This window comes from Hirundo rustica, chromosome 1 (assembly GCF_015227805.2).
Source record: "Hirundo rustica isolate bHirRus1 chromosome 1, bHirRus1.pri.v3, whole genome shotgun sequence".
NCBI lineage: Eukaryota > Metazoa > Chordata > Aves > Passeriformes > Hirundinidae > Hirundo > Hirundo rustica.
Genome location: NC_053450.1, coordinates 119,000,542 through 119,012,797, shown reverse-complemented (window position 1 = coordinate 119,012,797; position 12,256 = coordinate 119,000,542). Strand labels below are relative to the sequence as shown.

General features: G+C 41.0%; 1 protein-coding gene across 2 annotated transcripts; it reads right to left on the bottom strand.

The window, feature by feature from the left end:
* Positions 1 to 3,313: 3,313 nt before the first annotated feature.
* Positions 3,314 to 8,179, bottom strand: SGO1 (shugoshin 1). Of its 2 annotated transcripts, none has more exons than XM_040071085.2 (9): positions 7,999 to 8,179; positions 7,501 to 7,644; positions 7,221 to 7,417; positions 6,705 to 6,809; positions 6,180 to 6,244; positions 5,882 to 6,021; positions 4,452 to 5,300; positions 4,099 to 4,273; positions 3,314 to 3,855 (listed from the first exon to the last, which is right to left on the bottom strand). In XM_040071085.2, exons 2-9 carry the CDS (start codon positions 7,634 to 7,636, stop codon positions 3,714 to 3,716), a joined length of 1,809 nt encoding a protein of 602 aa, XP_039927019.1. In that variant the 5' UTR covers positions 7,637 to 7,644; positions 7,999 to 8,179; the 3' UTR covers positions 3,314 to 3,713. The 2 variants fall into 2 exon arrangements, with proteins under 2 accessions (XP_039927019.1, XP_039927029.1); XM_040071095.2 differs by having other exon boundaries at positions 7,501 to 7,639.
* Positions 8,180 to 12,256: the final 4,077 nt, after the last annotated feature.

Genomic DNA, 12,256 nt, shown 5'->3' with positions numbered 1-12,256 from the left:
TTACAGAATATTTCTTTTGTGTGCCGATTACCTTATGTTCCTAATAAGTTTATCAGCTACAGCCTCAGAAACCCCACAATCACGGGGGGAGTTGCACATGTTTGGGAAGATGAAGAAAATTCCCAGACAAATAATGTTATAGCTACCTAATGCAGTACCTATTTGATAAAGTTTTATTATTTTTTCCAGTAAAAAAGAAAATCATAAGGGAAAACAACAGGTGTGGGGGGGTTCTGAAACACTTGTTTCTTTGTAGAATCTTTTTATAAGATATTATTTTTTAAAAGAAACACTCAGCTGGTTGAGAAGCTGTGAGAGAAGAGCAGTCGGTTCTGAAAAAGGACTGCCTGTGATCTTTGATAGATGCAAGTTTTTCTATTAATTTTCAGTTTTGATAAATATTTTACCTGCAAATTGTAATCTCATAACCACTCTTAAAAAAAAAAAAAAGGAAAAAAAAAAAAAAAAAGAAAAAAATCTGGCTAGATGCCTAATGTCATAGTGACTTGTCTTATGCAGGACATAAGTACCCAAAATAACTTTAGAGACTACTTCGCATCTACTAGACAATTTTAATTGGCATAAAGGTTTTATGCACTTCATGATCCACCCTACTTACTGCTCCTCACTGCTAAATTCTTTAGATTGTTCAGCAGAAATAAGACTATTGTACACAAAGGAAGACAACATAGGACAGCTTCAAGCTTAGATACTTGGCTCTGTGGTAAACTGGATTTTCTACCAAGCTTTATTGTAAATGCATATTAACTGTGATTATTTAGACCCAGGAACATATTAACATTTTACAGCGCTTAGTATATCTTCAAAAAGAACACACACTCTTATATACGTATAATATATATATGTACATTTTGCTGCTTACACTACATTTGAGAGGTACACCTAAATCCGTAATGGAGATCAGTACAGGCCAAAAAGCTGTCCCTTGACATTTTCTAATTAGTTTGTAAATTATGACTGCTTTTGTGAAAAACAGATTAAACTTTCCTTCTTGGTGTTTTATATTTACAGAGGTTACACTGGTAAAATTCAAGTTATGAGACTGGGAAAACCAATCCTGTGCTGTGTCAAAGAATCTATTCCTGCAAAATGCCTGTGCGATGTTAGATCACAGATCAATTCAGCAAGGAGATGTCAGAAACTATCTAGAAGTAGTAAATGTGGTACCTGAGGTATTCAAAATGTTAATGCTGGACTTGCCATCGTGTTTTGTATGAATTTAGTCTGACCTACATCAGGATCTATAACAAAGGTACAGTGAGTACTTTTTCTTTAATAGCCAGAACAGGACGCTATAAACCTGTTTTGTAGATTGGGCCTACAGATGCATCTGTTAAGCTTGGTAACCTGTGAATTTTTGTTATTTTCAGAGTAGATTTTCTTATCGTCTTTCAATCAGATTGTCTCTTCTATATTGAAACGTGTTTTCTAATTTAAGAATTAATATTTTCATAGATACTGTGCAATAAAGTTATGGTAGGATATGTGGTTTTGCAAATGCTTTAACAGCTGATGAACTTTACATTTGTCAAATTAATATATTGTACTGGTACAGAATAGTTTTAAATTATATATGTACAAAACCCTACTTATTTTGGTCTCTTTTTTTCATTACGTGGTACTTGTGATACAAACATCCATACTGAAGCAATTTCACAACCAAGCACAGCAAAGCTACAGGAAGGCTGTCAGTGCCTCTTCCAGGTAGGATAGAAAATATGTGAAATGGCCTCCAGAGTTCACCAAGAGCACAGTGGGCTGAGCTGAGCTGTGATCAGTCCAAGTAGTTTTCCCAGCTTTATGGTAACTGAGACACAGTGCTGTTGACTGAGTTGTCCCAAGGTTTTGATTTTTTCATTTCAAAGCATGCTTATGTTAAGTGCCTTCAAGAGTCCTTTAATCACAATACATAATATACGTAGCAGCAAACTACAGTGCAAGTTGAGCTTGTACTATCACCAGATGGTCATGTATTATGGTCACATCAACAAACCCTGCTCCTGTCCACTATGTGACAGATAATTAGAGTAAGAAGAGGGGCTTTTCCCCCCCATCCACTCAAATTTCATCCTGTGAAAGTGTTCTGTTCTGAGGGTAGCAACAGTACCCAAGACGTGTTACACTGAACTCTTCTAGCAAAAGCAGCTGTGATCAGGAAGGACTGATTTCTTCCTTACACATTTCCATCACTTCTGTTTTTCAAGCTTGCTCAATTGGTAAGAAAAAAACCACCCAGACCCACCACACCTACCTTGGCCTGCTCTGCTATCACCCTGTTCTTTTGCTTTCCCTGATGAAACAGTTTTTGCAGATTTGTTTAATGAAAAATGAAAAAACACCTGAGGTTACAGAACACCCTTAAGGATCATTCAGTGTACCTCTTACAAGAATGGCTGATACAGGGATTGGACCCACAGCCTTGGCATTATTAGCACCAGGCTCTAACCTGTGTTGTTCAACCACTCTGCTTAAGTTCCTCTAGTACTAGAATTCCAGACCGAGATGGTGAGGCCATGGGGCTAGAATTTTAGGATACAAAGGTAAAGTTTCCATTCAAACAGCTGAAGGCTGTGTTCTGAACAACTATTTTCAAACACGCAGTAGCTGCAGCTAGTACTACTGTTGAGAGCCATGGAAGAAGTTACAAATAAAATAATAATTAACAGTTTTATTACAGAAAGGGAGAGAGCTTACACCTAACTGAAGTGAGACAGGCAGTCTTACAAAACAAGGGAAGAGCTTGGAGTTTTTGTGTTTTCCCATTAGGTGTTTGGAATGAAACTTTTAGTTGGGTTTTCACAAACCCACTCATACTTAAGTGTGTCTCAGGCAAAGTAAAAGTAGTTTGAGTGGTGGACAGTTGATAACACTGTTGTTCTTATATGCAGCCTAGTGTGGCACCAAACAGCACAGGCTCAGATGTGGCACCTCTTCAGCTGGGAAAGTCACTGTGCAAAGCAGGGACAAAATTATTATAAACTGTTATGAATGTCCTGCAACAGCTGGGACCCAAGTGGAGCCTTCTTCAACAACCTTCACCAGAAATGTGCTCTATTTCTGTCTAACTTGCACACAAATGCAGGACCAACTAAGCCTAAACTGCTGCTTTTGAGAGCTGCAGCTGCTCTCAAAAGAATCACATTGCAGCTACTAAGCTGCTTCTAACCAGGGCTTATGCTACCACATTAAGATGGGACAGGGTACACAGGCCTGTAATGTCCACTGCTGACATTAGTGCCCTTGGAGCAACTATGGAAACTGCCAAAAGAACACCAACCCAACTCAGAGCAGCTTCCAAATACTACGATGTTTATTGTAAGATTTGGCATGAAACTACAACCATCACATAAGCAAGATCTGTACAAACACAGTTATTAAAAATACTTCCTGCCCAAAACATTTTAAGTGCCTAAAGTTCTTCCAGATAATGATATTCACCATCTTATCCATCAGGGATTTCTCATATACTCCCAGATCCATTCAAAAGGAGTTTGAATAGAATCACATCAGTTCTAAAAGTAATCAACCCACATCATTAAAAATAAGTCACTAGAATAAATCAAGGCCCTCTTAATCTGATATCCTTAATACTAGACACAGAACTATTTACATATTTATAAATTATTGTGCAACAAAGTATTTCATCCAGGAAATTACTTTCTTCATGGCAGAAGCATGGTTTTCTGAAAATCTCAAGAACAGCTAACTGATTTCTCCTTGTATTTTTTCATAGAATCTTTCTTATGAGAACCTTGTTTAGCATCTTTTTTCTGCTTGAAAATTGGAGAACACAGGAACTTTGTATCTGTAAACGGATCTCCTCTCCTGAGTTTCCTGTTTAAGTAAAAAAAAAATAAGGCATAAAACTGAGTTCTGTTCCCTTTATCACTTAACTTTTAGCTAGTAAGTTCCATTTCACATGAACTAGACTGCATTACTCTACACATGAACGCTAGACTTCTTTGAATGGCCTCTTCTGTTAAGGTGTTCTTTTCAAGGTCTAAGTAAGCCTTTCAAATCCTCTATTGGATGGAATATCATGAACTTGATATCAAACTGATAAGTAAAGACACCTACCCTACAATACTGGGTTCTTTGTAGTTCACAGTCACAGAACAGCTTCGCCGCTTGCGTTTTGGAGACTGAAGTCCTTCACCTTCGGGGACAATTTCTGCATCCCCAGTGCTGGGGAGCACTGCAGCTGTATTGGTAACATCACAGAGATGCCCACGAGATGGCTCAGAAGGCTGCCCTGTGAAGAAATTAGGCACAGTTCAGTTCATTCAGGTAAGCAAGCTTAAAAGAAAATCTAACCATTCTTAAAACATTGGTCTTTTAGTTGCTCCCCTAAAATAAAAAAAGCTTAAATCTCCTAAACATTGTTGTCTTTCAAGGAAACAAAGCCAATACAGAACACTTTCTGCACTTACTAATAGACTTATCACTTGATTTGTTGTTTTCAGTCTCTTCTTCACAACAGAGCTTCTGCTCACGCTGTGCCAAACATCTTTTAGACCTTGGCCTTGGATGGATTGGTGACATAGGGCTCTCATCCACTGAGCTTTGCCTTTTCTTTGATTTACTCTTGTAAGGCTCATAGAGGCTGTCATCTGAGTCCCCTGCAGTACTGCTTGACTCAATGGTATTGGTTTCAGCTGAGTCTTCTTCATCCTCCACTTCAGTATCGCTGTTGTTCACCTTGTTTTGTCGAAAAGGTGTAAGATGGACACTCTCTTCCAAATGAAAGTCATAAGCGTCACTGATGCCACCCACGAAATTCATCTTTTCTTTAGAAGCCTCTTTACCCAGTTTTCCTGGCCTTTGTTGGGAATTAAGTGGCCATTCCAGTTTTCCTTTCTGGCGCTTTTCTTTCCCTCGTTGAGGGTTTTCTCTGCTTTTACACTCTGGTTGTTTAAGATCAGAATTACATTTTAATTTGAACTGTGTAGTTTCAGAATTTTTCTGCCTCAACACCAGCTCTGAATCAACCTTGCTTTCATTCAAATGAGGAATAGCTGCATTTGTGTTTCCTGTAGCACACGTCTCTAGACTTTCCTCAAGCCTAATTTCACTCTGTTCAGAAAGTTCTTTTACTGAATCAGGTGCTTCTAAATGTTCCAAGATACTAGTACAAACTACATCAACGTTCCTCATCTTTGAAAAGTGACGTCTGGTGGACACACTTTTTGGTAACATGCTACCAAATCCAAACTTTACACTTGAAGAAACTTTTTCCAGCTCTGGCTCGGTGTTGTTCAGATGAAAATCAGATGGCTGTCCTTGAAATTGAAGGAAAAGCATCATATTAAAGCCAGACAGAAAAACCATATTAAGATTTGTGAAAAATTCTGAACCTGTCAAAAATGCAGATTATTCTTTGGGTTTTCTCCACAGATTTTTATAAACTAGGATTTGGCAATTGAGATAAGCTCTGTTTAATATAGCTTCCATGCAGAAAGTAGATAGGCAATATAACACTAGTATTTTCCTCTAAACTGTTCCTTTTGGAAAGGTTATTTACAGGTCATTTATTTTCCTGAGTATTTTGCTTTGTTAACAAGTTTTTATTGATTTCATAAATGCTAATGACTGTCTAAAGGTAATTTTACTTTGTTGAACTGTTTGGTAGATAATGAAACTGGATTGCATCTATAGGGAAGATAAAGAAGTTTCAAATTCTTCCCCATTTTGCTGGGCATCTTCATTCAAGGATTTTACCAGTGGACAGCATTAGTATTTCCCCTTTCTGACAGTAAGCAGAAAATTACTTGTCAGTTCCTTCAAAAGCAGCAATTTTCTGTACTCATACATTGTTTTCTTAATTCAAAATGAGTAATGTCTGATACTTTGATTTAATTACCTTCACTTGGAATTATTTTGGTAAAGGAAATGTCACTGTCAGATTCCACACAGATCTTTGACAAAGAATTTCTGTCACCACCAGCTTCCATCCCACTTGGAAGTACAGGACCATCTTCAAGAGCACATTTTAGAGGTCCTCTAGAGAAAATACCAAAGATAGCATTTACTGAACGTAAATAATATTAATTACAAGGAACAGTTTCATTACATTGGGTTTCTTCCCTTTTTCCGGACAGAAAATTACATATTGTAACATAGTTTCCAAACATAAACAGGCGTTAATCAATTTCACTTACATTGAATATGTTGGTCCTGTGACACTGCAACTGTTTCCAAGACCTGATGAAAGCACTCTTTGATTCTGTCAACAAAATAAATCTTTCTGTGATTTACTTGCTGAAACAAGCTTGCACCATCTACAAATTTTAGACAACAGCCAAGTTACTCAAGGAAGGACCAAAGAGGCCCTTGACTCTTACTCTCCAGCTGACCTAAGGTGCTGTGGGTTTTAGCCAGCCACTTGCTCAGCCTCTGCACATCAGCACATTCATCACCAGCCCAATCTTACAGCAAGAAGACTGGGGGAAGAAACTGCGCACAAAATCCCAGTGTCCCAGGGTGCCCCAACCACCGCCTAGCAGAGCCCCAATCCCACTTATAACCTACCAAGACAACCCCAGAGTGTGCACCCCTGGGACACTGGGAACTGTGGCACCAGTCTTTCCTCTGAACTAGGGCTCAGATCTATGTGCATCTATGACGGAAAGAGTGAAGGCAATCAGTAACACAAGTCCTGCTCCCCAAGAGGAGAAGGCACTTACCGTGTCTATGGAACACAAATTCTTTGCTGGGCCAAGGAGAGTGACCGAGTCCAGTAGATTCTGAGAGACTTTGGAAATTATCTCACTCAAGGCTGACAGTCGATTCTAATGGACAAAGGAAGGACAGTAACTATTACCATCATACTCTAGTATCAACTACAAACTTATCAGCATTATGAGATAATTAAAATCTGAAGAAATCTCAGTCAGGTACCTTCACATGTGACAAACCCCCTATAAAATTCACAGAAGATAGACTTAAAATTTTTTAATTAAGATTTTATCTTTACTCTTTCTTATTTTAAGTAAATGAGAAAGAGTAGTGGGAAAAAAAAAGTTCGTATACCACACATCAAGGTATACAAACCAGCATACCAAGCTAGGGGGAAAAAAACCCTGTTGAACATAGAATTAATGCTGTATGAAACATTTAAGATCATAAAGATATCTATCAATGGACTGGCACAGATTCTGATGTTCAGCTTTACCAGCTCATATAGTTATTAGTAAAAATACCTCCACATGTCCTTGTTCTTGCTGGAACCTAAGATTTCTTTGCAAGTCAAACATCTGAGCCTTCAAAATGTGATAGTCTTTCCTTAGCTGAAGAATGGTAGCTTCAGCTTCCCTCAGTTTGAGCTTTTGTTCTTGCAAGGACAGAGCCAGATCTCTGTTGTTCGCTTGAATGATCTTCATTTTGTTGGAGTTGTTGGCTGCAACACAACAGCAAGTGTTTCAAACAGGATTGAAAAGAAAACAAATAAATTATAAATCCTAAAATATTTAAGCATCTTACTTGCTCTTTTGGCTTTTACGGTGGAGAACTGGCTTGTTTTACCTAGCCGTAACCATTTCTGAGTTCTTTTCTCTCTCATACGTTGTTTTATATCACTCAGACTGTCTTTGAAGGACTTCCTCGAGTATTCTGCCATCTTCTACCCTTAGAAGTAGAAAGAATCCATAAAGCTGGGATTGCACCACGCTCCCCAACACCAAAAGAAGAGGAGTAAAGCTCGAGGCAGTTTTAAGCGGATGTAAACACGCAGCAGAGACCCACGAACAGGAACAGACGCGGGGCCACGGCCCTTCTCACCGCAGCTGCTGCAGCGCGGCCGCTGTCTCGGCCAAGCGTTGGCTGAACTGCAAAACGCTCGGGGCCCGCGGCAGGGCCGGGCAGGGCTTTAAACACCGGGCCCGGAGCCAAGAGCTCGGCTGCGCTCTCCCGAGGCGCCGGCAGCCGGCTCCTCTAACTGCAGGCACAGCGTTCCAGCACCGCGCACCGGCCCGGCCGTACCTCCTCAGAAGGATGAGCGCAGAGCCGGACACCTCCCCACGATCGGCCGAGGCCGCCCGAGCCCTCGGCGGAGGCAGGAGGGCCCGCAAGGATCCGGGCGCAGCGGCAGCAGCGGTCCGGATTTTCCCTCGTCCCGCAGCTCGGCGCTCCCTCTCTCCTCACGTCCGGCTGCTCGTCTCCCCGCGGCCCGGCTGTGCCCCGCTCCGCGCTCGGCTCCCGCTCCGGCCGCGCCGGGAAGCGCAGGAGCGGCCGCTCGGCCCCGCGGGGCGCCACCACCCGCGCCAGCCGCCGCCGCCGCCACGCGCCGTTCAAACGCCGCCGCCGCCGCCTCCCATTGGCGCGTCCCGAGTCGCGTCACGCCGCGAGCGCCGCGCGCTCCGCGCCTGGCCCCGCCCACCTCCGGCGGCGCCTCAGCAACCGGGGGTGGGGCGAACAGCTGCGGGTTCAATGGCGGGGCCGGGAGATTAAAATCATTGTCTGGGGCGCTTTGCTTCCAGTGGCTTTGTTTCTTGCAGCAGTAGTAGGATGAGCTTTTCACAGTCTGGAGTTGAGCTGTGGGAGTTACCCGCTGTCAGGCCGTGAAGTGTGGGGCAAGTGTGAGGGGAAAGCTAATGTCTTTACAAACAGTTTGATGGGTGAAGGTATAGGTGTTAACGTCTCTGAAATGGGTCTTCATTTCTCTACTAACTTTGGGCAGCGGGTTTGTTGCAGAGCCTGGACAACTTGGCTTGTGAAATAACCGATGGTCTGCCAGTCTGAGTTTCTGAACTTTGGGGTAAAATAGTAGGTTCAAGGAGAAATATGCGGTAGGTGGTTCGGGAAGGACGTACCTCGCTAGTACCTCAGCTGTGGGGAAAGGAAGAGGGCAACATGCAGCCCGGAGTTCAGGATAGAAGGAGAGTGCATCCTCTGAAACCTCGAGAGAGAAAAGCCAGCAAGTGTGTATCCCAGGGGACTTTCTCCCTTTGTTCGAATAAAGTTGAAGGACTCCTCTGTCTCTTTTTGGACTTAAGCCACTCTGGTGTTTGTGGATTTTCTTGACAAGCATGAGGGCACTTAAAATTTCTGTGTGTTTATATGCATCTTATCCACGGCATGCTGAACCTTGATTAACCACTGAGAGAAATGGGAGGGAAAAAAAAAAAAATCTCAGCTAAATGATGTCTTATTAACAGAATAAATAGTATTCTCGATTCCGTTAAATCAGCATTTCATAGCTGCTACACTTTTTTTTTTTTTTCTTATTCTCGATTCCCTGGTTTTATTCATTACCGCTTTGATGTGTTGTGGCAATCTGATTTCAAACTTGAAAAATTCTCATGGATCGTGAGAGAAACCATGATGTGTGTGCTGTTCTTTCGCTCTCCTTGCAAGGTAGTTTTTCTTTTTTCAGTTCAGCCTTGAAGGCCTCACCTATGTAGTTTTTACAGTAGTATAAATGAATATTTAGCCTACTCTCCTACTTCATCAATAGATGCTGTTAAAGTTGGTGTTGCATTCTTGTTAGCAAAAAAGGCATGTCCTTCTATATACCCGGCAAACCCAGCCCTTCACGCAGTGTGACAATCCCCTTTGGAGATATGGGATCATGTAAAAAACCCCATCACCTCTTTAGGATTCATCATGAAAAGATATGAGCAATTTACACACATTAGACCCTCTTACTAGTAACACACAAAACCACAGCAACCCACAATCTTAGTTTCTCATTATGTGTTTTTTGCTTTATTCTTGTCTGCTTGATGAGCCTAAGTAATGTCTACCCATCCTTCTAGCCTCAAAGAACTCTCCCAAAACAAAATCTCATGGGCCTGGGAGAAAAAGAAAATAAAGATTTTTAAAAACCCAACCAAGCAACCCAAAAAACCCCAGACAGTCCTGATTTCCCTCCCCAAACCAGAAGAAAAATAGAGGCATACTGGGCATTAAAATCACATAGTCTGTAGACATGCTGGTTTTCTGGTATTGTATGAGTAACTTTGCATCCCTTTCCCTCAGGCTTCTCAATAATTGGGGACAGGCCTCCACTCAACTGCAGCAAACAGTGTCACCTGGGGCCTTGCAAATCTCTCTCTCTCTAAACATAGATGAAACTATCTCATTGAACTCAGCTTCTGGGGGCTTGGAGGGTTGTTTTTCAGCTTTTTAATTTTTTTTTTTTCCCCAGCTAAGCACAGCTATTCTAACCCAAAGCAATACCTTTCCCTACAAACTTTGTTTTGCTTAAAGGCAGCAGGGGTTTTGTATTTGGCCAAGTAGCAATTGATAGCTCCCAGCAGCGCTGGTAAGGTCTTTTATCCATTAGTCATTTATTAGCTTCACACAAATACACTGATTGTGATTAAATGAACCCTGTTTTGATTAAAAAATAATGCTTTCCTCATTACTATCTAAGTGCTACTCCTAATTATTTTTTTTTAGTCCTGAGTATACTTATATCAAGATTTAAAATCCTCTCTTCAGTTCTTTTCATTCCATTGTTTCCATCAATTTTGTTACAGCTCTTTCAGAAACACTTTGGAATCTTTCTGCAGATTATCTTTGATTTCCTGTCTTTGAATTTCTATATCCTGATAATCACATTTTCTCTGTTACTGAGGTGTGCTCATTTGCGCATTACTCTCATCTCCAGACAGTTGTGTTTCTATTAAATTATTTGCAGGTTACACCCTCTGTATCATTTTATTTATTTATAGCGAAGGATTCCAAGTAGTGAATTTTTCTAGCTCAACTGAATCTTTGCTGTAAGCAATTTCACGTTTTTCCTCTATAAAGATTGATGCTGTCATTGATGCCAGAGTTGCTGTGGATTATTAGTTTATTTCTAGCGGGTGTACTCATGTGGCAAAACAGCTGCTGCTATGACTGGAATTGCAGTATGAAAAGATTTGCTCTCATCTTAGATTTATTGTCTTGCATTGCAAAGCAAGAGTTGCTTCATTTAATGACAGCAGATTACAGGAATCAGGGCCATGATTCTGGGAGCGTTCTGGATGCTTCTTGTCAGAGTTTTCTGAGTGTGGTGTTACATGGTGGTGACCAATACATTCTGTTAGGACTCAAAGTTAGAAAGTTGTTTCTCACAACTAAGCAAACAATTAGATATGAAATATCCAATGCAATTTTAATTAGTTATTTCTATTGCTACCAACACCAATGCCTTCAAATAAATGGAATTTTAACTTTTTGAGTGGACGCTTATGAGAGGCATTGATAATCCAGTACTTGATGGAAAATATTTTTAAAACTTCTACTGGTTTCAATAACAAGATGAAGTATATGGCTCTATAAGAACTGACATTTAGACTTTCTGTATCTACCTTTTCACTCATTTTTGGTAATCTCCAGTAGGGCATAGAAGAGCAGCCATGATGTGGTGACCGATGGCAAGCTTTTGTTGATGTCGGCAGCTGGATAATCTCCAGATACCCAGCTTAAATACCCCACCCATCTTTTCAGCTGCTCCATATCCAACCCTACATCCGACAACCACAGTGGTGATGTTTGTACTGACTGGTCTATCAGAGTAGCTCAGTTAGGATGGTAGATGTAACTCGTATTTAACCACCTCTACCACAAAGAAGTACAGAGCTGGAAATCACAGTGTATGGAATGCAGTGCTTACTGTGAGGACAAAAGGAAAAGTGTATTTGATATACTGTTATGTGTAGTACCAATTAATAAATACTTCAAAGTGTTCTCTGTTAGAGGACATCCTTAGACGTGGCTATTACTCTCCAGCACTATTTCCTTCCTTTAGCAGAGAGGTTAGTGGCACACAGGGCTGTCTTGCTTTCCATTACTTTTGGGGTTTGGGAAGACCATTTATGTCTTGGTGAGTCAGCCCTGTCCTCATTTGCTGTGACATGCACGCTCATGCTGCCTTGCAGTGCTTTTCTGCTTGGCCATTGGATGGCTCATTTGTGAGCTGCCTTCAAACTGTTCAGCTCTGATCAGCTTGGAGTAGGATGTTTGTAGCTATCATTATCTTGGAAGTATCATGGTAGGACTCTAAGAATATTTGATGTGTGACAGCTGTGGGGACTGCAAGATACTGATGCACCCTCTTCTTCCTGAAAACAGAAAAGCAGCAAACATTTTTTGAAGAAGCTGGCACAGATATATTTGAGCAAAAAGGGTGTAGTAGCTTGAGCAAGTTTGTCTGAAAATCCTATAGAAATAATGGCCTGAAAAGATTTTGACAACCAGATAATTGATATTTGTCCTTCAGCAAGGTTAAAAAGAAATGTGAGCTTTT